Below are 27,974 nucleotides of genomic sequence, written 5' to 3' on the forward strand. Positions count from 1 at the left end.
AGCCTATGTTCTGAATGTCATTCTTCTGTTTTTATTTTTAATAAAATAATAAATAAATAATGATAAAAATAAAAAATAAATAAATAATTAAAAACAATAATAAAAAATAAATAACACGACTTTTTTTATTTTTTTCAACTTTGGTAATTAAATGTAAAAGCATTTTTTTACCTCCAGGATACAAACAAGATAAACTTTGACATGGATCATTTGCCCAGTGAGAGAATGAATTTGCCTCTACCTGCTGGTGAAATGAGAGATGATATTAATACTAACAAAAAGCAAGAAATTTCAGATGATGTAGAAGGAATGAAACTAAATTCTTCTATGACAACACAGGATGTTTTGATGAGCAGCCCTGAAAAAAATATAGCATCACAAAATAACATCTTACAGGAAGAGGAAACTAAACTTTCTCAGTCAGGTGAGGTCTTCTAAATATATTTAGATAACACATTGTTAAATAAATGAACTTGGACTAATACTTAGATTATTGTAAATACTTCAAGGTACAAGTTTCTAAGAATAAATGTCGAAAAATTGGACATTCACAATAAATACCTTGTGTTGTAGAATGTGTTGTAGAATCCCACTCTATACGTCAAACCTTTTGAAGTAGACCTATTAAAAACTAATGTTGAAAATAAGTAGCATTTTATATTAGACCTGTTTGGAATCTTCATTGTTTGTGCAGACTCAGAATTATAGAAATTCCCTGAAGTTTTTTTTTTTTTTTTTTTTTTTTTTACTTCACCTCCTTTTCAACACATCCTCAAACCTTTCTTCAGAATCCTCTCTTTTTATTCCGTATTGCCTTTTTCCTATCTACTTTGTTATGATTGTTCTGCAATAGGAAGTGGCTCTTGCAGTTTTGTATCACACTACTGTTTTCATCTGCTACTCACTGGTACTTTAATGTACTCCAACTGTGTTCTTCATCTAGCATCTTTGGGGTACCTTTTTTTCCCCCCCTCAACCTTAGTTTATACCTGTTTATATTATAAAACGATGTAACTCAGGAACAGCCATGTGATAGAGATGCATAGGGCAAGGTATGGGGAAAGGGTACAAAGCTTCTACGCCCTCCAAATGTACCACTTTCCCCAAATCTCCACATATTCACCAACCTGGACACTTAGTGGTATCTTTAATATCACAAGCATGAGATTTGTTTGTAGAAGACTCTCTGCTGAATTTAAGAATAAGAATTTTACTAAAAAATTTAAGTACATTTTTAAAAATACCATAGCACTGGGGCTCCTGGGTGGCTTAATTGGTTAAGCATCCAACTGCAGTTCAGGTTATATGATCTCACGGTTCGTGAGTTCGAGCCCCATATCAGGCTTTGTGCTGACAGCTCAGGGCCTGGAGCCTGCTTCAGATTCTGTGTCTCCCTCTCTCTCTCTCTCTGCCCCTCCCCCACTCATGTTGTGTGTGTGTCTCTCTCTCTCAAAAATAAATAAATATTAAGAAAAAATAAATAGGGGCGCCTGGGTGGCTTAGTCGGTTAAGCGTCCGACTTTCACTTAGGTCATGATCTCGCGGTTCGTGAGTTCGAGCCCCGCGTCGGGCTCTGTGCTGACTGCCAGCTCAGAGCCTGGAGGCTGTTTCAGTCTGTGACTCCCTCTCTCTGACCCTCCCCTTCTCGCGCTGTCTTTCTCTCTCTCTTAGAAATAAATTTAAAAAAAATAATAAGAAGAAAAAATAAATAAAACTAAAAATGCTGTAGCGTAAGATGACCTATGTTTTTGTCATAGCATTTCATATATGGAACTTTTTGCCTTGACTGTGAGGATATTCTTTAAAAAGTTAAAAATTATTTTTTGTTTTTCAGTACTATTTGATACTAAAAGTCTCACTACTGAATGCCATCTTCTTGATTCGGTAAGTTTTACAACTTAATTTGAAAAATTCCTTTATATTCTAGATTTGTTTTATAAAATGATACTACTCACTTTTCAGTACGTGTACAAAGTTGGTTTAAAATTTACATGTTTTTGTTTCATATATTGTGAAATCCATTTGTTATTCATGTTTATATACTTTAAAATATAGCATACTTTAATACTAAATTCTGAAGATTTATTTCCCAAAAAAATTAAATTTTTAAATTTGTTTCAAATTTGGGGCGCCTGGGTGGCTTAGTCGGTTGGGCGTCTGACTTTCACTTAGGTCATGATCTCGCGGTTCGTGGGTTCGAGCCCCGCGTCGGGCTCTGTGCTCACTGCCAGCTCAGAGCCTGGAGCCTGTTTCAGTCTGTGACTCCCTCTCTCTCTGACCCTCCCCTGCTCACGCTGTCTGTCTCTCTCTCTCTCTCTCTCCTAGAAATAAATAAAACATTAAAAAAAAAATTTGTTTCAAATTTGTTACAACAAATTGGTTTAATACTTATATATCCAATATGTAGCTTGGCTTATGCTGGGTGTTTCTAAGTGATGCAAGAGAAAATAAGGCAAGGTTTCTGCCTTTAGAAATGTACAGTTGGGAAGATAATGTCTATCCTACTTTCATTCATCATTGGCTGTTTTCATTTTAATTCTTTCAGATTACTGTATTTATGTCCTACTATTCTATTTTTGCTGACCTCTTACCTCTACATCTAGTTCAAACATTTAGCCCTTCTGTAAGGACTTCCTGGAAAATCTCTCATCTCTCTCCTATTGATTTATATATAGATATAGGTGTACAATGCACACATTTAATCTCTTATTAGTAGTATGATATGAATATATTACATTCATGAAATGGATTATAATTTTGGGAATCTATTTCCCTTAGGAACTGTAAATTCCTCTTTAGGCAGAGCTGTCCAATTCATGTTCATGATGCTGGCAGTGAGGCATGAATGAAAGAGTGTGCTCTTGCTTACTAAGTGTTTATAGCACTGGTTTTCCCAGATATTTTCATTCCAACAGTCTGGAGTAGGACCTTTTTCAGGTGCTTCTAATGTGTAGCCAGGTTGACAACCCTGGTTTATAGACTTACCTTGAAATTTTCCAGGGCCAGCTGCTAAAATAGGTCAGGAAATGATCTTGGTTTGCTAGTCTTTGATCTCAGAATATAAAAAATTCATTAAGGCAAATGTAGGATAAAAGAACAATAATTTTTGTTAACCTCATGAAGCCTGGCAAATAACTTGCCTTCCTTAAGCCACTAATTCCTTAAGGACCTCTGTATGTGTTGGCCTTCATTATTTTCAAAGATGCCTTCTTTATGTTCAGGCTTCTGGGCTGCCTTGCATCTCAGGAGCAGAATAAAGTATATCACTGTGGCCCATACTCTGTGCTTTTTTGATATTAGAGTCAGGGATTTCAGCATAAGGCCAGTTTATACAAACCTGATATAATCTTGTTCCCAGATCTGAACTCTGAATGCTTGGTTCTGATATAAATGATATTATAATTAAATCTGGAAATTAATGTATCATATTTCATTTTATACTAATTGTACAATTAAAAGTGCTTCACAGTTATCTATCTTCTATATTATCTTGTTGGTAGATCTTAGTACTTTATAATTTAGTCTCCCTGTGAATTCTTTTCCTCTTTCATAACTATTAGAACTTAGACTTTTAATTTTATATTTTATAGGTCACCTATCTATTTTTAGACCCAGGTTATTACTTGGTCTGTAGCATCACTTGAACCTGAAATAGGGCTCAAGGGGGAACAAAAGAAAAGGATTATCACATTAGTAAAAAGCCTATTAAGTACAGTTATGTGGATTAGGACTTGTGGCATCTGTGTAAGTGGCTTAAAATAAGGCCTTAATTATATTCATGCTCCATATATTGCTGAAGTCCATTTGCATATTAGTCACCTTTCAGGCATATATACCTAATATACCTTTTCAATTAAAGTACATATTGAAATTAGATTTACTAGAAAGCAAATTCATTGTGCTAGTAATAATTTTATTATTATATACAAGACATGTTATTTATGTTATTAATTAACCTACTATTAAATTGCATTGTTGAAGACTTAATTGGTGAAAGATGTGATTTAGTGACTTCTCTGAATTTATTCTCTAGCCAAGCCTAAACTGCAGTAATATATTCACTCAAGTGGAAAGGAGACATCCAGATCACGCCAGACACATTTCCTTTGGTGGTAACTTGATTACTTTTTCACCTCTAAGGCCCCTCAGTGAAGAACAACAAGAAGAATTTTGAATTTAAAAATGAATCCAAATATTTTTCTTCATATTATCAGTGCTGTGATATATTCTTAGCGCCTTGAAAAATTGAAGAATATGTATTTGTGTTTCCTTCTGTTCAATTTATATAGTGTTATAAAATGTTTCAATACTAAGTGTTCATCAGAGTTTGTTTTAGATATGATAGGAAGTGGGGATATTTTCAAGGGAAGTGGGGATATTTTGTACATAAACTATGCAGAATAAAAAATGTACTTCACCTCGCCTCTCTTGTTTAAAATGTATAAGCTAAATGTACTAACACAGAGCTCATGAACATTCTTCAGTTTAATCAAGATATAATATTAAACTTTGACAGAAACATTTACATCTTTTTATACCTTATTGTTAGTTTGGACTCTTAAATTTGTTGATGTTAAACAGCTTTGCAGATTGCATTTTCCAGGGTATACTGTGTTTTCTTTAAATGAGCTTTCTGGAATCCAAAGTCAGTTTACATGCTACAGTCAAAAAATGGTTAAACTCTCAGAGGGGCCCATTAAATCTTTGCCTTTTTCTTATCATTTTCCCCTTGACCTGACTGACAGCCTAAAGATGCCTTCTTCCCTTGAAGAGAATTATGTCAATCACTTAATGTGTTTGAAATATTTTCTCTTTTAAAAAACTCTTCATTTGCAGGGTTGTAGGCAACAGGGCCATGAGAATAACAGAAGCATCAAGAGGAGTCATAGTAGCTAAGGCTTGTCACCAGACCTGGAGGGTTATTTCCGCCTCTAAATGAGTCAGGATTGGAGTGGTCTCCAAACGAGCAGCAACTTTATAGATAAACTTGTAAAATTAGGGGTTTTCAAAAAGAAAAAAAAACACATCCACTTCTGTTGTCAGAGAAAGGTATGTTAGGCTTATGGGAAAGATAGTATTTATTATCAAGTTCATATGAGCAGTTAGGCTATGTGAGGTGTTGGCTTAGAAAAATGTCCTTAGAATGCCTAGTCTCAGCAAAAGATAAAAGCGGCTCCAACAGCCAGTTAATAAATAATTCAAGCAAGACATGCAGAACACAGAAACATATATAAAAGTTAGTGTTGTCTAAGGGCCCAGGTGCAAAGTAACTGAAAGACTTAGAATCCATATAAATCAATATGCAACATAACAATAAAATAATATCTGCCCTCAAGGATAAGGCAGATGAAAATAAAAACAATGCCAGTAAACATGATTTTTTATTTTTTGTAGGTTTAGTAAGATACGCTATTATTGTTCAGAGAACTTTTGGCTGTTTAGTAATAGTAAAATGAACTCAAACTAGCTTAATAACAGGGAGGTTTATTTATTTTTAAATGTTTATTTTTGAGAGAGAGAGAGAGAGAGAAAATCTTAAGCAGGCTCCACACCCAGTGTGGAGCTCATAGCTGTAAGATCATGACCTGAGCTGAAATCAAGTCAGACGCATAACTAACTGCACCACCCAGGAGCCCCAACAAGGAAGTTTTATTATTTTCACAGGTTGTCAGGGTGATTCCAGACACTTTGCAACCAACAGTTCAATGATGGTCACACATTCTATTCATAGTTCTGTTATCCTCAGGGTTAGCTTCTCTATGGCTGGGTCCTTTTGGGGTCACAAAATGGCAGAGTATGTATATGCTTTCCTTTAGTCCAGTTAGGCCATCCGATGCCACATCTCCATTTGCAGTTCAGCCAGGGATTGTCTTTACCTAAACAGAATTCCCTGTTTTATCTAGGATTATACCTGAATAAAACCATGACTATTAGGAAGCAGGGAATGGATGGGTAGTTAGCCATCAATTTGCTGTACAACTAGATAGTGTTCTTGGGCTATTGGACTCTAGAATTATAAGGTATTAGGAAGATCTTTAAAGATACAATGAAAGAATACTGCTGGGTAGAACAAATGGCTTTACGAATATGAAAAAAAAAAATTCCATTTATTGAGGATCTACCATGATATGACAACACTTTTGCAAACAATATTTATTCAATGATGACAGTAACCCTACAAAAGATATATCACCATTTTATAGACAAGAAAACAAGGCTCAGAAGATTTAAGTAATTTTGTGCAAACCACTTCCTTCTTTTTTCCATAGCTTTTACACTTAATAAGTTTTTCCACTCAGGTGTGGAACAGTCAAGATCAGAATGTTAGAGTAAGGAATTAACATAGGTTTTTTTTTTTTTAATGTTCATTTATTTTTGAGAGAGACATGACAGACTGTGAGTGGGGGAGGGGCAGAGAGAGAGGGAGACACAGAATCGAAGCAGTCTTCAGGCTCTGAGCTGTCAGCACAGAGCCTGATGCGGGGCACGAACCCACGAACCGTGGAATCGTGACCTGAGCCCAAGTCAGTTGCTTAACTGACTGAGCCACCCAGGTGCCCCTTTAGGTTTCTTTTTTTAAATATTTTTTAAAGTTTATTTTGAGAGACAACACATGAGAGGGGTACAGATGGGGGGGAGGGGGCGGGTAGAGAGAGAATTCCAAGCAGGCTCCATGCTATCAATGTAAAGCCCTATGCAGGGCTCGAACTCATGAACCGTGAGATCATGACCTAAGCCAAAATCAAAAGTTGGATGCTTAACTGACTGAGCCACCCAGGCACCCCAATGTAGTTTTCCAAATAAAATGTGATGTGCTGCTCACATCCCTTTTTAGGACTGAAAATTTTCCTTTAATTGCTAGAACTGTTTCTAAACAGCCTTCAGGTATCATCCCCGTGTGAAAACTACCTCAGGTAAAGACAGTCACTTCACCCAAGATCGTACTGCTTCTCAGGTGGCTTGTATTTATTCACTGATCAAAGTGAAGATATGAAGGACTGTCCCTCCTCTTGACAGCTCCAAAGGATCATCCCATCTTCAGAAGCCCTCAGGGTGGGCTGAGGCCTCGATGCCCAGCTTCTCCCTCTGCCCAATTGTGTGCAGTTGTTAATTGCGAGATTCTCCCCCATAAACCTATTGTGTTCTAATCTCTGCTTCCTGAGGAACCCACCTCGTGATAATATCTAGGAGGTGGTGGTGTAGAAACCAAACAATATTTTGATCTTTTATAAAATGAAGTGTTATGACCACATTCTAGTTTTGAAGTTGTACTAATCCTTGGGCCTGGTGGTAATGAGGAAGGACAGAAAGGCATGGTTGAGAATGTTGGCAATGGGAACTATTCAATTTTTCAAGCTGATTATAGATCCAATTAAGAGTTTTATTTTTCCTCTGTAAATGTAATATTTCATAAAAACCAAGAGAACTTACAGTAAGATTGTCTCATATTGGTATCAAATATGGATTTGAAAACAGCTTCATTTAGAAAGAGAAAATAGTTAAGAGGAACAAAAATATATACCATAATGCTAACTAAAAAAAGCTAAACTTTTTCTTTGTGTTTTTCTTATTTTCTGAATATATATTTCCTTAATTAAGAGAGTGGAAGAATGATTTCCTTGTAGTCTTGTAGTATCTTCTGGGTTTTATGGAAACTCAGAGGTTTAAATATTTTCTTATTTTAGCAAGCATAGGAAACTTTGGGAGACTCTAGTGCAGTATTAATATTGCTACATATTCCTTCTCCACGGAGTCCATTGTGCATTATCAAGAATAAATTGCCCCATGCCTAGCTGGCTCAGCCAGTGGAGTGTGCAACTCTTGATCTCGGGGTTGGGAGTTCAAGCCCCATGTTGGGTGTAGAGATTACTTAAAAATAAAATCTTTAAAAACAAAAAGAATAAACTGCCCCAATTAAATGACATATAAAGACAAGTAACTCTTAGAATGTTTATTAAATGCATGACTTACAAGGAAGACATTCATGAATAAAGAAAGGTAAAATTTTTCAGTCAGTAAACATGAGATTTAAATGTAAAGGTTTATATTCAATTTCATTTTTTAAAAAATCTTCCCCTTTAAGATTATATCATTATGTGTGAAGCACTGGTGAGATCTATGTCACCAGAAATTCCCAGTTTGCTGATTTCCTGGAGATTTTTAATCCTATGATTGTACTGCAACAAGTGAGCATCATTGACGGCAACCTTGAAGTGGTCAGATTCAACCAGCACTTGTATCTGAAATGGCACATACACAAAACTGTTAGAAATGCTCATTAATTTATCTTTTTTTTTTTTTTTTTAATGTTTATTTCTGAGAGAGAAAGAGACAGACAGCATGAGCAGGGGAGGGTCAGAGAGAGAGGGAGACAGAGAATCTGAAACAGCCTCCAGGCTCCGAGCTAGCTGTCAGCACAGAGCCTGACACAGGGCCTGAACCCATGAACCGTGAGATCATGACCTGAGCTGAAGTCGGACGCTCAACCGACTGAGCCACCCAGGTGCCCCGGAAATGCTCATTAATTTCAAAACCAGTCTGGCTTGAGCTCAGAATGTCCCATAGTTCATCTTTATGATCATCTGTGGAACTGATTAAAGTCCAGAGAAGTAACTTTGCAGTAAAAATAAGACTCCAGATTATTTAAAGATTTAAGCAAAATAAAATGATAAGGGTAAGGTGAAGCTATAAAGGAAAAGATTAATAATGTGTCTACATAAAAACAAAATTTTTGTATGGCTAACCCCTAAAAGTAAAAATATAAACACACCAAGTGCTGGTGAGGATGTGGAGTAAAAGGAACACTGTGCACTGTTAGTGGGAATGTAAATTGGTGCAGCCACTGTGGAAAACAGTATGGAGGTTCCTCAAAACACTAAAGCTCGAAATACTATATGATCCAGTAATTTCACTAATGGGTATTTACCGAAAGAAACTGAAAAACACGAGTTTGAGAAGATCTATGCACCCCCATTTTACTGCAGCATTATTTATAATAGCCAAGATATGGAAGCAACCCAAGTGTGTATCTGTAGATGAATGGATAAGGAAGATGTGGTATGTAAATACAATAGAATATTACTCAGCCATTAAAAAGAATGAAGTTTTGCTATTTGTGGCAATGTGAACAGACCTAGAATGTATTATGCTAAATCAAAGAAGTCAGACAGGGGCGCCTGGGTAGCTCAGTCAGTTAAGCGTCGTCCGACTTCGGCTCAGGTCATAATCTAATGGTTCGTGAGTTCAAGTCCTGCATTGGGCTCTGCTGGCAGGTCGGAGCCTGGAGCCTGCTTTAGATTCTGTCTCTGTCTCTGTCTCTGCCCTCTTCACACTGCCTCTCTCTCTCTCTCAAAAATAAATAAACATTAAAAAATTTTTTTAAAGAGTCAAAGAAAGACAAATACCATGATTTCACTTATACTGTGGAATCTAAAAAACAATTCAAAAAAAGGAACAAATGAACAAAAAGCAGAAAAAGACCCATAAATACAGAGAACAAACATGGTTGCCAGAGGAGAGAGGGATACAGGGATGGGCAACATTGTTGAAGGGGAGTGGGGGGTCCAGGCTTCCAGTTATGGGATGAGTAAGTCACCGGGATAAAAGATACAACAAAGGGAATACAGTCAATGGTACTGTAATAGTGTTGTATGGTGACAGGGGAGCTGCACTTGTGAGCACAGCATAACTCATAAAGATCACTATGTTGTACGCCTCCAACTGAGGTAACACTGTGTGTCAACTGTACTTCACCAAATAAATAAAAATAAAAATACTAAAGTAGGAATCCCGTAGTAGAGTGGCAAATGTGAAGACTGATAATAACCAGTTCTGGCAAGAGCAGTGGGAACACTCTTCCAATAGTAGTGAGCACGTTTACCCTTACAACCTTTTGGAAGGGGCACTTTGGCAATATCTTACCTAAATTTTAAATATGTATATTCTTAGAATACAATTATTCTTCTAGGAGGCAAAGATTTATAAGGACACTTATTACAATATTTTAGTAAAATAACCCCTCCAGGTTTTATTTGTTTAGAATATTTACATACTCCAAATTATCAATAGGGCACTTGTTGAATTATCACATAATAGTTGAAATACTATTAAGTAACGTTTTGTTTGTTTGCTTGCTTGTTTTTGAAAGAGAGCAGGGGAGGAGCAGAGGGGGAAGAAGAGAGAGAGTCTTAAGCAGGCTCCACGCCTAGTGTGAGTCAGATCATGACCTGAGCCAAAATCAAGACGCTTAACCAGTTGAGCTACCCAGGAGCCCCTGTTCTGGTTTGGTGTGGTGTGGTGTGGTGTGGTGTGGTGTGGTGTGGTGTGGTGCCCCTGTTCTGGTTTGGTGTGGTGTGGTGTGGTGTGGTGTGGTGTGGTGTGGTGTGGTGTGGTGTGGTGTGGTTTGGTTTGGTTTGGTTTGGTTTAAGTAGGCTTCACGTCCAAAGCACAGAGCCCAACATAGGGCTTGAACTCACACCCCCGAGACCGAGACCTGAGCTAAGATCAAGAGTCAGATGCTTCACTGACTAAGCCAAACAAGTGTCCCTAAGTAACAATGTTCTAGTATAAAATGATGTTCACCAAATATAGAATATGATCGTTGTAAATCCCTGCCCCTGAGGAGCTTACAGTCTAGCTGTTTTATTGGCCACTCTACTGTTAACCTAACCCAACGTGTGGGCCTAATATTTGTTAAAGCAGTGCTTAAAAATAAAAAGTGTGGGGATGCTTGACTGGTTCAGTCAGTAGAGCATGTGACTCTTCGGGGTCATGAGTTCAGGGGTAGAGATTACTTAATAAATAAAAGGTTTTTTTTAATAAATAAGTAGATAAATAGTGTGCTGTACATCACAGAAAATACTAGAAAGATATTCACCAAGTTGCAACCTTTGTCAGTCTGGGGAAAAGGAGAAACGATGGAGGACTTTTTAATTTGAAAACCTATACATTTTTTTCATAAAACAAATATGCATTAATTTTAGAACTTAGTTTTGATTACTATGCCAACTATGTTGTATTAAGGAAGAAAGTGTCAGCCCAACTGTCCCATCAAGACTTTCTGCCTTTTTTATTAAGATGTCATTTTTCTCATTTCCAGAAAAGCTTAAACTCAAAGGTGTAATAACAGGAACAGTAGTGAAATGCACAAATGGAGTTGGGGAGTGTGTGAGTCCTATTGTGCTTCGTCCCAAGATGGGGAGCAGATGTCCTAGTTAGGTCTCCCTGGACAGTTGATAAAAAACTCCGTTCAAATACATTGTGGTTTGAGGCTGATTCCCCATGAGAATTATACATTATCAATAGATAATAGTAGCAATAACTTACTTTGAATGGTTTACCACTTTCAAATGGGAAAGTCGATTGTCTTTCTTCCTTTCCCCATAAATCATCCAGCTTTGTATTGCAAACAATGACTCTCTTGTTGTCCTCATTGAAGCGTGGGTTAAAGTGGAAAGCAACATCATTCCCTCTCTTGAAATCTAAAGCAAGTCTGTTTTAAACCAAAGACCAGAATTAGTAAAACGACTGAAGTTGTACATTTGTATCAAGTGAAGAACATAGGGTTTATTTATTTATTTTAAAAAATTTTGTTAAAGTTTATTCATTTTTTTGAGAGAGAGAGAAGAGCGTGAGTGGAGGAGGGGCAGAGAGTGAGGGAGAAACAGAATCTGAAGCAGGCTCTAGGCCCTGAGCTGTCAGCACAGAGCCCGATGCGGGGCTCAAACTCATGAACCATGTGATCATGACCTGGCCAGAGTTGGGATGCTTAACCAACTGAGCCACCCAGGAGCCCTGAATGTAGAATTTTTTTTAATGTTTATTTATTTTTGAGTGAGAGAACATGAGAAGGGGAGAGGACAAAGAATTCCAGGCTCTGTGCCGTCAACACAGAGCCTGACACAGGGCTCAAACCCATGAACCTTGAGATCATGACCTGAGCAGAAACCAAGAGTCAGGCACGCAACAACTGAGCCACCAAAGCACCCCAAAGAACATATAATTTTCTAAAGAACAAATCCTTAAGTTCAGGAACATGTTGTAAACAGGAAGTAAATGAAGCCGAGTATGGCTTCAAACTGGAAAGTATACTAGGCCAAGTATTCGATGTATTCTTGTAGTATCTGAAAGTAAGTAAGGCAGTATGTGTTCCATTTGTTGCCTCATTGTCTTTGGTCACATCATTCCATTCAGCTGTCATTACTTCTTTACTTCCTCTACCATGAAAACTCTTCAAGGTTTCCTTATGGAAGTTTAGGGCCACTTTATGCTTTACATGGCAAATAATAATGGTTACCTCTTCCCTGTCCTGCCCTGCTACTTATAATACCTATGAAAGGCAGGCCAGTCACATAAATAAAAGCTATCAAATACCTGACTTCCTTATAGTTAACCAAAAACCTAAGTCCTAAAATAACAAGAATGAGACAACATAATGTTTGGTATCCTGTTGCTAAGTTGTGAGGTCATGGCGATCAATGTGTTAAACATTCCATGATGTCAAGTGGAATTAATTGAAGTGCTGGCTTAACTTTTTGACCTTGTTCCTTCTCCTTGGCTGTTAATGCAAACACAAGTCCTCAGACTGTTAAAGTATTAACTCTATCCCTCAGCTTCTCAAAGTGTGCTCCTGAGGGCACTAACATCAGAATCAGCTGGTGCTCTTGTTTTAAAGCAAGGTCCACACTCTAGACCTATCAAGAATGATTCCTTGGGGGGCACCTAGGTGGTTCAGTCAGTTGGGTGTCTGACTTCAGCTCAGGTCATGATCTCACAGTTCATGGGTTCAAGTCCCACATTGGGCTCTGTGCTGAGAGCTCTAAGCCTAGAGCCTGCTTTGGATTCTGTGTCTCTCTCTCCCTGCCCCTCCCCCACTTATGCTCTGTCTCTCTTTCTCTCTCTCAAAATTAAATAACCATTAAATAAAATGATTTCTGGGGTGCCTGGGTGGCCTGGGTGGTTAAGCGTCCAACTTCGGCTCAGGTCATGATCTCACGGTTCATGGGTTCAAGCCCCATGTCGGGCTCTGTGATGACAGCCAGCTCAGAGCCTGGAGCCTGTTTCAGATTCTGTGTCTCCCTCTCTCTGCTCCTCCCCTGCTCATGCTGTCTCTCTCTCAGAAATAAATAAAACATTTTTTAAAAATTAAAAAAATAAAAGGATTCCTTGGGTATTTTCATTTTCTCAGTAACAGACACATACAGCTACAAATGTATCTTCCAATGATTAAATTCACAGGGAGAGGGTCAAAATAGATGACAGCAGAATTTGTATTTGACTAAAAAATCCAAATGGCTGGGGCGCCTGGGTGGCTTAGTCGGTTAAGCGTCCGACTTTCGCTTAGGTCATGTACTCGCGGTTCGTGGGTTCGAGCCCCGCGTCGGGCTCTGTGCTGACTGCCAGCTCAGAGCCTGGAGCCTGTTTCAGTCTACGACTCCCTCTCTCTCTGACCCTCCCCTGCTCACGCTCGCTCTCTCTCTCTCTCTCTCCTAGAAATAAATAAAACATTTAAAAAAAAAAAAAAATCCAAATGGCTGTATTTTTTCTACAGTTGAAAGGAAGATCTTGCCATCTCTACCACCTTAAGCATTCTTTGTTTCATGTAATTCCTCACACAGAATTCTGCTCCTTGCAGAAGCAAGCAACCATTTTTTCTGTTTACTACCATTTCAACCAAAATTAGTTTTTTTTTTAATTTTTTTTTAAATGTTTTTTATTTATTTCTAGGAGAGAGACAGCATGAGTAGGGGAGGGTCAGAGAGAGAGGGAGTCACAGACTCTGAAACAGGCTCCAGCCTCTGAGCTGGCAGTCAGCACAGAGCCCGACGCGGGGCTCGAACCCACGAACCGTGAGATCATGACCTAAGCGAAAGTCGGAAGCTTAACCAACTAAGCCACCCAGGCGCCCCTAACCAAAATTAGTTTTAATCTGCCATAGTCTCTGTCTACATCTCTAGTGTTACTGGAGCTAAAGTTTCTAATGCAATAACCCTAAATAAGGCAAACATACCAGTGTGGTTCTGTGTGATAGCGGCTGAGGAAGGAGGGCAGATATTCACAAATCCTGAGTGCAGTATGCCCAGGGTCATGTGTGCTGGATTCTGTGTGGTATTTGGGAAGGAAAGATGGATAAAGACACAGGTAGAGGATATATACGTTTTGCAGCTGGCTGTGAGACAAGCTTTATTGTTCAGGAAAGCTCTATGTTTAGAGAAGCAGTATAGGCTGGGTGGAAAGGGTAATGGCTACCATACAGAACCAGGGAAAGCTGGCTGAAGGTAGAGTAAATGAGCTATCTGAATGTAAATGATCAGATTGGAGGTGGAGCCCATTTCCTGGTAACAGACAAGGTGGCTCCCACTAATCCACCAGGAGCAAGGTGACAGAGAGGCTACTTATGGATTCTTGGATACCTGTATACATAGCTTGAATTTTTACCTTTTGTGCACTGTCCATAAAACCCGGAAACGGATTAATTTATGGCTGTGGGCTGTTAATGGTACCACTAACCTCAGGGACAGGTATACTGGATGTCTTCAGGATATCCTTAACCCACTCATATTACATGTAGATATAACTAGTGGTGATAACCAGGCATCCCAGGGCAGCCATAAATCAGCATAGATTTTCCTCAATTAGCTCAAAGTCTTACTCCATCCTAGCTCACCTCCATCAAACCAGTTCCAGTGGCAAAGGCTGGCTTATTTTGATGAAGTCTTTAACTTGTAGAATCTTTTCAAATCTGTAAGTAAATAATGTCTACTCAGAAGAGTGGTACTTAACATCTGAAGAGCAGGCTGACACCATGGGCATCTGGGACTCTGCTGATGTGCCCAGTAGGAAGGTGGAAATGGCAATCAGGCTTACCAGATCTTAGATTGCACTGTGCCATGCATAACTGCAGGGTGATCTGTACAAGTATGAGGAGAGAGTGGTATGGTACGTAAGCTCTCAGATAACTCAAAATTCCATTCACGGTAATCTTTCGTGTTTTTGACCCTAATTTTTTCTTTTTTTAATGTTTATTGTTGAGAAAGAGAGAGACAGAGCGTGCACATGGGAGAGGCAGAGACAGAAACCAAAGCAGGCTCCAGGTTCTGAGCTGTCAGCACAGAGCCTGACGCAGGGCTTGAACTCAAACCACAAGATCATGACCTCAGCCAAAGTCCGATGCCCAACCAACTGAGCCACTCAGGTGCCCCTGACTCTAATTTTTGATGGACATCTAGGCATAAAATGCATGGTTGGTTTTTTAGACAATGTATAGCTCAGAGTGGGGGGTGGCCAAGTATTACATTACAGAGGCTCTACTTCCCTTAAATTCTAAGGCTCTCATTGTGAGGAAAAAGCTAGGTTTTTCTGAATGGGTTTTCTGCTCTTTCTCTTTGTGCTCACAAAGGAGAACTGTCTCATTGTGGTTGTGGGAGAAAAACAAGATTGAGTGAAGGACACTATGTCCCCTTGGTGGGAACATACACTGATTTATGGGATAATCCCAATTCTAAATGTGTAGCATTAAAATTTTTATTAAAATTCAAAATAGATCATTCTTTATTCAAGAGGCAATTGACAAATATGTTTAAGTTGCTAATTTTGCTCCTTACCTGTTTGCATTGGGCTTTACTGTGCCCAGAATTGTTATCAGCATGCGAGGCATGACTCCTGCAGGCAAAGGCAGGTCATAAGGCACAGTCTGGGAAGAAAAAGCATGTATGTATTAATAAAGAGTCATATTTTGTTGGGGAAAGAAAGAATGTTGCTGAATGTGAATAACATATAACCCCATTTTAAGCCATTTTTCCAGACTCTCAGGTCCCCCTGCCCAAGACCTGAAGGGATAAGGCTTCCTACGTGCACAAGCAATAATCAAGAATAAAGCCATCAGTTAATCGGAACCAAAGACAGAACATATTCCTTTTTGGAGCACTGTATCTCTCAGTCATTACTAAGACATCCCAATCTATAATTCATTCACTTGGACTATTTTTTGGAAAGGCTTAAGCTAGACCTTGCCATCAACACTAACATTTTTTGCTAGCTGCTCTTTTTATTATTATTATTATTGAGGTATAATTGTATCAGTTTTAGGTACACAACTTTGTGCCACTCTTAAGACCTTTGTCACATAATGTGTGAAATTCACCATGGTTATTTTGCTCCCTGAGGGCAGATGTGTCACATTTAGGGACTTGTGAGTTCTCCTATGTTCTACTTACATTGCATCAACAGGATGTTTTGAATGTAGCAGATACTTAGCAGACACTTACTGATGTAAGACATTAACAATAGAGGAAAGTGGGTGTAGAGTATACGGGAACTCTCTGTACTATCTTCGTAATTTTTCTGTAAATCTACAACTATTTTAAAATTTAAAAGTTTAGGGGTTTTTTTTAAAGGCAGATAATTTATGTACTAAATGAACACTTGTTTGTTTCATGCACTCCCTGTTCTTCCACAAAAATTTATTGACCATCTATGTTCAAGGTACTGTAAATATTCCCCAAACTCTCTTCGCCTCTTCTCTTTTCCCTTCATAATTTCTTCCCCCTGGGTTCAACCACCACCCAAGTCTTTTTACTCCAGGCCCTATACCTCCTCCTCTCTGAATTTGCTGCAATGCCTCAAATCCAACAGGTGTGAACTGTAATTGTCTCTTCTCCCCCATCCCTCATCAGGTCTCCTTCCTGAGTTCTTGTTTTGGGCTGACCCTTGGCCGGTTCTGTAGTTGTCCATCCCTGAAAACCCAGTCATCTCTGACTCCTAAGACCTAACCACTAGCTCCTGGGATTCTTCCTCTGTAACCTATCTCACATCTGCCTCTTCCTTTCCACAGCCTCCGTGTCCCCCTCCATCTACAAATGACTAACTGTGCTCAAGGCCCTGCTCAATGCTGCCCACACTCCCAACACCTTCTCTGCACTCTCCTCTAAGCTGACCTAAAAGCAGGTCAGACACTACCTGTGCCAGCAACCACATAGTCCTGAAGGGTCTGAACCCATGCTGCTGCTGAACGCATTCCTCACATCTGTATGTTACCTCCCAACCAATCTATACATCTGGAAGGGAAAGATCTGTGTCTGAGATGTATCTGGAGCCCCACAGAATTATATTTTACATTTAGAATTCATTTACTAAAGTGGGTTTTAACATAAATGAAAATTCCATCTTTAGATCACAAAATTACCAGGGCGCCTGGGTGACTCAGTTGGTTAAGCATCCGACTTTGGCTCAGGCCATGATCTCATGGTTCATGGGTTCAAACCCGTGTTGGGCTCTGTGCTGACACCTCAGAGCCTGGAGCCTGCTCCCGATTCTGTGTCTCCCTCTCTCTCTGACCCTCCCCTGCTCACGCTCTCTCTCTCTCTCTCTCTCTGAAATAAAACATTAAAAAAATTAAAAAACAAAAACAAAATTACCTCCAGAAGGTTTTTCAAAACCACATTACCTTGGTTTCCCTACACATTCCCTCTATGACTCTTAGCAAGTTGTATGACTATTGTCCCATTTCCTTGAGTGTAAAGTAGGAATAATAACAGTGTCTCATAGGGTGGTTATAGGTTAAGTGAAATTATTCACATAGAAGCACACTGCTGGTACGTGTTATGTACTCAGTGTATATTAATAATAGTAATCCAAATGTTCCCCCATTACTATGATCTTGACTTCATTTATATTAAAGCTGCTTTACAGATGTCTTCAAAAGATACATCGATTTCTCTTTATACGAACAGTACACATACTAAACGAAATATAAATAACGATTTTTTCTATTGGACTGATATACACCATGGCTGGTCCCTGAAAAGTGGCTCTAACCAGTGAATTTAAAGCTGCAGGTCTCTCTGGAGCCCTCTGCATGTCAGTGTGCAGAGCCAGCTCCCAGCCAGAGCACAGCAAAGTAATGGCCCCAACGCTCCAGACCATTGCTGTGTTTGTTCTTCATTAGCTTGGTCCTGATCACAATCAAGTGTATGAAACAACTAACTCCATCTTACCAGTGGTCCAGCAGGGGCGCCAAAGGGGCCGGCAGCAGGGTAGGCTCCGGGAGCACTTGGCTGTCCAGGGGGCGGGTAGGCCCCAGGCCCACTCGGTTGCCCAGGGTAGGTTCCTGGTGCAGTTGGTCCAGGATAAGCAGGTGCCGTGGGGCCAGGGTAGGCGCCTGGAGGCACCTGTCCAGGGTAGGCGCCTGGAGGAGCCTGTCCAGGGTAGGTGCCTGGGGGCGCCTGTCCAGGGTAGGTGCCTGGGGGCGCCTGTCCAGGGTAGGTGCCAGGATAGGCGGCCCCCGGGTAGCCCCCTGCCCCAGCAGGCTGGTTTCCCCATGGAGCAGGCCATCCTTGAGGGTTTGGGTTTCCAGACCCAGACAAAGCATCATTAAGCTGGAAAGAAAGACATAAACAATTACAGGATGAAAAACATTCACAAAAACAGAATTTTGGGGAAACAGGAATATGTGATCTAGGAAGTAGAGGGATATGGTAAAGATATGAAATTCGTATCAACAAAACTTTTTCCACCTATGAAATAGTCTGCGGTTCCTACGACTAAAATTAGACTTTGGGATTATATATGCTTCATCGCTTTATTTATTATGTTTTTAGTAATAATGTATCAGCACCAGTTCATTATGTCTAACAAATGTACCATACTAATGTAAAACATTAACAGTAGAGAAAAGTGAGCATAGGGTACACTGGAACTCTTTGTACTATCTTTGTATTTTTTCTGTAAATCCAGGACTATTTAAAAATTTTAAAGTTTATGGTTGTTTTTAAGGCCCCATCATGCCATTAAGTAAGTGGGATTCCAGGTTGAATGGTCTGCATGGGGAGGAAGGGAGCCATACAGAAAATGGAAAGCAAAGCAATTTACAGTTTTCAACATGAATCGTCTTTCCATAAAGAAGGCATTTTATTGATGGATTGCTATTCTAAAAATGACTGCTATATTTTCTTGGCCATAGTGGGTCAATATATTAACTACATGGTAAAGTTAGCACATCTATCCAATGGCATTGACTGTTCCTTGGAAAGAAAGAACCAGGATGGTTTAATAAGAATCTCCATCCCATCGCACAAGACCATTCCTGAAGAGGGCTTTAGAAACGGGTGGTTCCATTCTTAGCAGCATGTCTAACCTCTAGCAGAACCACAAGACTGGCCCAGGCAGCCACAACAGGTGCATGGCCATGCACAGTGGTTTCTGGTACAGGCCTGTACTTGATTATCTGCATTTTGATGATCATAGCTTATCAAAATCAAACAACTACATGGTTCAGGTGAAAAGATGCCCTATAGCAGGTGGTCAGGGTGATGGGTCTGAGTTCCCAGAGTTCCATGAGTTCCATGTTTGACAGCAAAGAGTCAGCCCTGCCATATTCCCAAGGTGCTGGTCAAATCCATCCTTCTTCCTTCCCTTGTACCAAACCCAGGGAACTGACCCCTGCAGATAGTGTTCGCCAGGCTCCCAGAGTCTAGCTAACGGGCAGCACTGGCAAGAGATTAAAGAGTGGGAAGAAGGGGTGCCTGGGTGGCTCAATTGGTTGAGCATCCGACTTTGGCTCAGGTCATGATCACACGGTTCATGGGTTCGAGCCCCACTTCGGGCTCTGTGCTGACGGCTAGCTCAGAGCCTGGAGCCTGTTTCAGATTCTGTCTCCCTGTCTCTCTGCCCCTCCCCTGCTCACGCTGTCTCTCTCTCAGAAATAATTAAAACTTTAAAAAAAAAAAAAAGAGTGGGAAGAAGTGAGAAGCCAGGGTATCTCTCCCTTCCTCCCTGCCTCATGGGGCATCTGCACAACTGCTGGTGCATCTCCTGTATCGCTTTGTTCTTGCTCCCATCATCTCAGATCATGGAGGGCTGCCTTTCACAATTTAGCAAAGTCAGGAGCTAGCCTTCCTCCATGTAAAAGCACATACTCTCTAACTGATGTGAGAAAAGCAATCACAGCAATTAGGATGCTCAGACTGCACCATACTTGCCACTGCTCATCTTATTTCTCAGGTCCTGAGCATGGACCCCACCTGCTTCTGCCCCAGGCTTTTCAGTAAAGGAGTTACTGTTAGTGAGTCTTAGGCCTCTATCTGCCTCGCTTTCTTCCTGAATCTGCTTCTGGAAAGACAAGACTTCAGCTAATAAGTCCTCATTGGGCAGTTAAGGCCAGAAGAAGCCAAGTGGTGGGAAAATTAGAAGGGAATGTCTGGTGGTAAAGAAAAAAATGTCCTGAACCTACATGGAATGTATATTAAGGTAAGAAAATAGACATAAAACACTTACTGAAAAACTGTCTGCCATTTTCCTGAAAGGGGGGGAAAAAGAGATAGGTTATCATTTGATCCTAGATTTCACCAGTTTTCCCTACCAACACAACATCACAAATAGTTCATCAGGCAGTTATAGACAATCTACAGGTGGGCATTTTATTCCCCAGCCAGTTTATTCCCCAGATACACATAAATCAGTAGTGTTGGAACCACCAAAGTAGCTCGTCAAAGGGCAGGGATGCACTCCAGCCCTATTTAATTCATCACTTTAAACTCTAATCATACTAGCCTGTGTTCTCAATCCTGGGGCATATGAGACAGGAGAGAAAAGACCAGGAAGGAAATGTTCTGCCCCTTTCCTTGGTAAAGACACAAACAGTCCTGGTTGTCTATGATCTTCCTCACCTTCCTTCCTGGTTGCTGTTCCCACCACCTCTTACAAAGTGTCCAGCCTCTTAAGATCACTCCCCTCCCCTCTGGTTCCCAAGATCCCCATGCCATCTTCTGGGTTTTAGGAGGAGAGCGGAGTTGACCGAGATCTGAAAACCAGTGTCCCTGTATGTAGCTGCTGCCAACTATTTATTCCTTCACTTGCACATATTTATGCCTGCTTTGGGCCAGGCACTGGATGGGCTCTTCTCTGGGTTTGAAGACGGAATGGCCACGATCTAAATGGTCAAAGGGTTCACAGGCCAACAGGGATCACAAGGGATCAACACTGTGAGCCAGACTGTGTGATGGAGTGTCTCAACTAGAACTCTTATTTCTAAGAGGGGAAGAGGTGGTGGTGTTTGAACTAAGCCTTAAAGGAGAGGTGAGATCGGATGTGGAGCAATGAAAATTAAAGGCAGGCACAAGATGCCTCCTTTTTTCTCCTTTCTTTCTTTTTTTTTTTTTAAGATTTTTTTTACGCCAAATGAAACTCCGGAAGTATTAACAAATGAGGATGTGAAAAAAAGATGAGGAGAGAAAAGGGGAGGGGATGGGAGAGGAGGAGAGGAGCAGGGAGAGGGAGGGAGGGAGGGGAGGAGGGGGAGAAGAGGGGAGGAGGAGGAGGGGAGAAGGGAGGAAAGGAGGGATGGCCAGGCAATGTGGAGGAAAATATTTTTGGGTAGGATGATACCAAAGAGACTTGGCTTTGCCAAGAACACATCATTCCTGCTTTCTCCTGCTCCTCTCCCTGGGCCACGGCTCTAACCATAGATATTTTGCACCTGTCCCCTCTGCAGGTGCTCCGGCAGTGAGCGGAGGAGGACAACCTGGGACTCCTGAGGCCTGAGTAAGTTTTTTCAGATCAGGATCACCTGCTCAAATGACCTGGCCCTTAAACACTCAGCCTCTCTTTTTCCTTGAATTGCCCACTTGTGAGATTTACTAAATTATTTTAAGAAATGACATTACCCCAAGGGAGCCTAATTGATACATCCTAAAAATGTAAAATATTACACTTTTTGGTAAAAAAAAAAAAATAGCCAGAGCCCCTCCTAAGACTTAATGTCCTTCATTTATACATACCAGATATCTTATCAAATTCTGCTGTTATTTATACCTAGTTAAATATTACCTCCTACTAAGTTTTTCTGCACATCTCCTTTTTAATCTGGGCATTCTCAAACATATTTGGAAGCAGTTAAAGGGTATCACCGTGTCCATCTTCTAAAGTGGAAAACTATTGGAAATTTGGCTGGGAAGTCACAGTGACTCTCCCAGGGCTTATATTCATGTGTTTCTTATAAAATTTGATTTTTTAATGTTTTATTTATTTCTGAGAGAGAGAAACAGCGTGAGCAGGGGAGGGCCAGAGAGAGAGGAAGATAAGAGCCTGAAACAGGCTCCAGGCTCTGAGCTAGCTGTCAGCACAGAGCCTGACGTGGGGCTCAAACCCACGAACCGTGAGACCATGACCTGAGCCGAAGTTAGACACTTAACTGACTGAGCCACCCAGGTGCCCCTAGAATTTAATCTTTTAAAGCAGAAGTCAGGTGCTCCTCCGCTCATGCTTCCTTCCCTAAAAGGCTACCACTGCTTAGAAGAGTGTACTGCCCTCACAAGAGGAACTTGAGAGAAGAGTTATTACAGAAAAGGAGAAGAAAGGATGTTTCTTTTCTTATTTTTTAACAATTTTATTTTTTATTTAAAAAATTTTTTTAATGTTTATTTTTGAGAGAGAAAGAGAGTGTGAGTAGGGGAGGAGCAGAGAGAGAGAGAGAGACAGACAGACAGAATCCAAAGCAGGCTCCAGGCTCTGAGCTGCCAGCACAGAGCCCACTGCAGGGCTCGAACTCACAGACCAGGAGATCATGACCTGAGCTGAAGTCGGACGATTAACTGGTGAGCCATCAAGGTTCCCCTAAAGATTTTATTTTTAAGTAATCTCTACACCCAATGTGGGGCTCCAACTCACAACCCTGAGATCAAGGGCTGCATGCTCTACTGAGTAAGCTAGGCATCCGAGAAGGGACATTTCTTAAGGAAACAAATCCTCTCTTATTTTGGACACCAGTAGGAAATAATCTTGAACTTCAAGGTGGGCAGAAAGTTTGGTTCCTTTGATTACACAAACTTTTCTTCCATTCCTAGGCAACATACCAAAGACCCAGACTTATACCTCTATACATTATTGTGTCTTCTCTTAAATATCCCCATTCTATAAAGGCTTTTTCCCAGCCTCAGCACCACTGATGTTTCAGGTCGGATACACTGTCAGTCAGAGCTGTCCTGAGCATTACAGGATGGAGAACAGCATTCGTAGCTTCAATATACAAGATGCCAATTGCACAATACCCGCCCCCCCCCCATTGTGACAACCAGAAATGTCTTCAGACATTGCCAAACATCCTGGGGGCAGGGGAGAGAGGGCAAAATTGTGCCTGGTTGAAAAAACACTTGTCTGGGCTGATTAGTATGTGTATCCCTCCAGAAATGTAGATATATAGATCAATAAAAACCGAAAAGCTATTTTCAGTAGTTAAAACTAGCTAAATCTGGGGGTGACTGGGTGGTTCAGTTAGTTAAGCATCCAACTCTTGATCTCGGCTCAGGTTATGATCTTGCGATTCATGGGATCGAGGCCTGCGTCTGGCTCTGTGCTAACAGTCAACCTGAGACCTGCTTAGAATTCTCTCTCTCCCTCTCTCTCTGACCCTCCCCTGCTCATGCTTGCTCTTTCTCTAAAAATAAACAATTAAAAAAAAAAAAAAAAACTAGCTAAATCTGTACCATTGGCCTTATAAAGTGTCTTATTAATATAACTCCAATCAAACTAAGACATGTTTAAAGGCTGATTGTAACCAGAAACTAAAGACAGCATTTCCAAAATTTAACATTTCTTCCTAAAGTCTCTGCTGAAACATATTCAGCTTATTTCTGGCTCCAACCAAAACAATTGAGAAACAAAGCAGACTTCACGTTCTTTCCACTGCATTTCACATAAAGCCTTGGGTGACAGTTTGGATTGTGTTGTGACACATAAGACAAGCCTGTTAGAATAATGACACCCTGCATTAGTGTGATGCTTTTCCATTTATGAAGCACTTTCCCATACCTTTCCTATTTTCATTCTGATGATAATCTTATATTTTCAGGGGAAGGTTACTATTCCTACTCTAGAGGCAAGGAAACTGAGGCTTAGAGAGCTAATATGGTGGCCCAAAGTCATTCTGTCCTTGGCAGGCCAACAACAAGGGTCCAAGGACCCTCACTCTTATTTCAAGCTCATTTTATACTAATGTAAAAACCTCACTCTTTGAAATTTTAAAATATAGTCCTGAAAAAGTGTTTATTACTTCACTTAGAAATTCTCTGGCTTATTCATTCAGAACTACATAACATGTTGAAATTGTAAACAAATTAAAAAACATCATGTTTTTGTCAGAAAACTAGCTGGGTGACTCATTCAGTGAGCTCCAACACTCATAATATTGAATACAAAGATGCCATTTTGCACAGTCATGTTACTAATTATAACCATATTTAAACCAATAAAGTGTACTTTTCCAAAAATTGGGTATGCACTGTTTTTGATATTTTAATTCTCAAACATCAGATCAGATCTCTTTTTCGAAAAAGTTTATAACCAATGCTCTTTTGAAATCTAGCAACCTTAGAACTTCAAAAAAAAAAAAAAACAACCCACAACTATCTGGATAAATGTCTTTCTTACTTGCCTGGAAAATTCCTTTTTTTTTTTTGTTTTTTTTGTTTTTTTTTTAGGTGGGTAGTCTATATAAAGAGATAATCAAATGTAAAAAAAAAAAAATCTTCTCACCCTACAATGCTATAGATATGGGAACTCCATCCTGCCATTCCCAGAATCAGAGAATTTAGAAACTCCAGAAAAGAAACACGACATCAGAGACAAAGCAAAACACTGAGGAAATACTACCTGGGTCTTCACATTTGGAAAAACCTACAGGAAGTCATTCAGTGTTGTTTTGAAATCAGGACTTTAAACATGAGTCAGAATGCAGACCATTTTAATTGGCTGTTAATTGTAGCCTTCCCCTCTAATAAAAAGCATAGTACTATGCTATTCTAGGCCCACCTAGCAATTACTCCAGTAGTCAAGGTTCCTGGGAGCACTTCTGCAATTTCTGCTCACAAAGGACAGAGAGAGAAGTGGATCATGAATGTATTTCCTCAGAACCCCAAAGCACTGCCCACACTCCTTTCCAAAGAATACCGGAGGCAGTTACTGAAACATGGAGCAGGGCTTGGGGAAAGTCCACTTTCCAAAGCCAAATTCCGTGATGCTGAGTTGGAATAAAGGAAACTGGTCCTTTACTAGGATTTCCTTCTTATCATAGTTCCTCAGCATCAAAGAAGGTAAAGTTACCTTGTGCTCTCAGTTACTGACTTTTCCCCCTATGGAAAAGCTGAGCATCAATCAACAGAGAACATATGATACTTAGTCAGCAGCAAATTGGAAGTTTACAGCAAGCACTGTCCTGGCAGGTTTACCACTCAGAATTTAATGAGAAGAACCAGTTCAGGAACTAGATACCAAGTGTTAACTCAGCTGTCCTTAGCAGGAGCCTGTTTCCCAAACTATCACAGGAAAGAGAGGCTGTTTCAGATCAGACACCAGGAGTCTCAGATACATTAACTTTATAAGCCAATCCTATTTAAGGTCAACATGAGATGCTGAAGTTATAACATATGAATGAATATAAGTCTCTGCTGTAGTTAAGATTTAGGGCCTAGGGGCACCTGGGTGGCTCAGTTGGTTAAGCATCTGACTTTAGCTCAGGTCATGATCTCATGGTTCCTGAGTTCGAAGCCCCAAACTGGGCTCTGAGCTGACAGCACAGAGGCTGCTCGGGATTCCCTATCTCTCTCTCTGCCCCTCCCTGACTCATGCTTTCTCTCTCTCTCTCTCTCTCTCTCAAAATAAATAAATAAACTTAAAACAAAAGATTTAGAGTCTTGCTGATGAGATGCTAGCCAAATAGGTACCTAAATTATAGCTGAGACCAACACTGGCCTTTTGACTTCACTTAGCAGTAAGTAAAAAGTCTTTATATTAAAGCACTTCTTGGGGCTCAGGTCATGATCATGGTTCATGAGTTTGAGTGAGCCCCATGTCAGGCTTTGTGCCAACAGCTCAGAGCCTGGAGCCTCCTTCAGATTCTGTGTCTCCCTCTCTCTGCCCCTTCCCTACTTGAGCTGTCTCTGTCTCTCTCTCTCAAAAATAAAACATTAAAAAAAAAATAAAGTACTTACATATATTTGTAGCATAGTGAAATTTTGATTAAAGACCTCTCAACAGAGGGAAACTTGCCTTTTCCATTGCAAAAAGGGTTAGCTTTGGGGGTCAATCTTTCAGGCAGTGTGCCCCCTCTCCTGCTACTTAAGTAACCTGGTGAGGCATCTTTCTAACACTTTCAAGCTCAAAATATTCAGAGACCATCATCAAACTTCTCCCCAGAACATGTTGATTCTAAGTGTAACCCCCAAACCTTATGAATTAAAGAAGCAGTTCCAATCTCCCAAAGATCACTGATGAACTTTTTCCATTCCTTTCCCAGAATCCAAGAAACAGACGGGGTCACTGTGGTTCAGCCGTCCTCGCTGTCCAGAGACCCAACTCCCAGGAGTCACTTTACAAATATTCCACAGTATCTGGAATAGCAGATTCCACTAACTTGAAGGGATGGGCCTGAAGCCCACGTCACAGCCTCACTCTACCTGTCCCCTATGTGACTCTCTGGAGGTAAGCTCCTACTCCTCAGAATGGACACATTTTAGTGTTTTTATATAAGCGACTGATAATTCAGAATACATCTTTATACGTGTTTTAAAAGCTGCCCCCAGCCAGGGCTCTGCACTTTTGGGCTAGCATTCTGCCACACCCTACACGTTCTCAGCACAGATCCGGGATGTTAATGCCCAAGTTAGTCAATCTGGGCAGGGATGAGTCACTGATTTGCAAAAGTTTAGGACGTGCGGTCTTCGCCAAGCCGGGCACATGCCCACTCACGCCCGGGGGCATCACCATTTTTGGGGCATTAGCACCCCGAGAGCGGCCGCAGCGCCTGCAGCCGCCGGGCCTGCCGGAAGAGCCTCTGCGCTCCCCACAGCCAGATGCAGCGGCCGCGCAGCCCAGTCCCGGGGTGCAGGAGCCGCTCCCACAGTCCCTGGGCAGGCTCCCCGCCTCCCGGGAAGGGGGACCCGCTTCCTAACCCCGAACTGGACCCCGGGCGCGCGACGGGAGGGCGGGCGCCACGGCGAGCCTCCCAGTCTCCGCTGAGGGTGACCTGCGCCGGGGCGGGTGGTCCGCGGACACACCCAGGCCCGGCCTGGGAACAGTGCCTGAGTGTTTGCCAAGTGCCGCTAACTTTCCCGGAGTCGCACACCGCGCTCTAGAGGTGTCACAGGCCCCTGCCCAGGACGGTGCCCCCCAGCGGAGCCCGCGGGCCTCCGCCTCTCGGTGGCCACCCGCAGGACCCCGACCCCCGCCCGGGCGCCCCCGCCCCGTCGGCGCCGCCAGCAGGCTCCGTCTCCGTCCCCGGGCGCCCCCGCCACTCACCCCACGGGTCAGCGCTCCCTCGACAGCTTGCTGCGGGGGCGACTTCTGGCGAGGTGGTGAGAACCCTGGCGAGGCGGCGGCGCAGCGCCCCAAATAGGCCCGGCCCGGCCCGCCTCTCCCGGGGCGGGACCGCCACGCCCACACACCCCGCGGCGAGGCCGGGCATCCTGCGCCGCACCGCACACCTCGCGCTGCAGTGGCCTCTGACCTGGAGAAACCCGACCCAGCCCCGCGGCCTCCTGTCCGTCCCCCGCGGCCCCCCCACCGCCCCCCGAGACCTGGAATTGTGGCCACGTTCACCACCCTCCCTCCACATTCACCTGGTTACTCCTCAGACCAAGACAGAGTCTGCGAAGCTTTCAGAGTAGGCTTCTTTACAGTTTTGCTTGCTGGCTTGTTTTCACCGTGTTGCTTTTCTGCCTGAATTGCGGACCCTCTCGACCTTTCTGCATTTATTTTACCTAAACCCTCTCTCAGAATCAAAGCCTTTCCTAGAAGTGCACGGTGACTCGTGTCACTGGGAGGGCGCTGGCAAGTTTTCTGAGGTGCTGGGTGAGATAGATGCCCCTCCCCCCTTCTTGTCCCTGCATTCATTCACTTTCTGAACTGTGGTGTGGGTACCCACCTCACTCTGATAGCCCTAAATTGCTTTTGCTTGTTTTCTCCCCACATCTTACCCAGCATTTGGT

General features: G+C 41.6%; 2 protein-coding genes across 2 annotated transcripts in view; one reads left to right on the top strand and one right to left on the bottom strand.

Annotated features, from left to right (window-relative positions):
* The window catches only part of DLGAP5 (DLG associated protein 5), a 38,240-nt gene extending 33,818 nt beyond the window's left edge, over positions 1–4,422 (top strand). Inside the window, exons 17-19 of the mRNA XM_039240449.1 lie at positions 178–424; positions 1,835–1,884; positions 4,034–4,422. Coding sequence (XP_039096380.1) covers positions 178–424; positions 1,835–1,884; positions 4,034–4,174 — 438 coding nt within the window. The 3' untranslated portion in view covers positions 4,175–4,422. The remainder of the gene's footprint in view (positions 1–177; positions 425–1,834; positions 1,885–4,033) is intronic.
* Positions 4,423–7,936: 3,514 nt separating this feature from the next.
* LGALS3 (galectin 3) lies at positions 7,937–27,372 on the bottom strand. Its single transcript, XM_039240485.1, has 6 exons — positions 27,286–27,372; positions 20,272–20,293; positions 17,994–18,374; positions 15,603–15,691; positions 11,326–11,491; positions 7,937–8,240 (listed from the first exon to the last, which is right to left on the bottom strand). Exons 2-6 carry the CDS (start codon positions 20,287–20,289, stop codon positions 8,085–8,087), a joined length of 810 nt encoding a protein of 269 aa, XP_039096416.1. The 5' UTR covers positions 20,290–20,293; positions 27,286–27,372; the 3' UTR covers positions 7,937–8,084.
* Positions 27,373–27,974: the final 602 nt, after the last annotated feature.

The sequence above is a fragment of the Hyaena hyaena genome, unplaced genomic scaffold (genome assembly GCF_003009895.1).
Source record: "Hyaena hyaena isolate Hyena2069 unplaced genomic scaffold, ASM300989v1 scaffold_175, whole genome shotgun sequence".
In the NCBI taxonomy this organism is placed as follows: domain Eukaryota; kingdom Metazoa; phylum Chordata; class Mammalia; order Carnivora; family Hyaenidae; genus Hyaena; species Hyaena hyaena.

Coding starts and splice junctions, on each gene's coding strand:
- LGALS3 (XM_039240485.1), bottom strand. Junction 15,692..17,993: donor GCGCCCCTGCTGGACCACTG/GTAAGATGGAGT, acceptor TTTTCTTCCCAG/ACTGTGCCTTATGACCTGCC. Junction 11,492..15,602: donor GTAAAGCCCAATGCAAACAG/GTAAGGAGCAAA, acceptor GGTTTAAAACAG/ACTTGCTTTAGATTTCAAGA.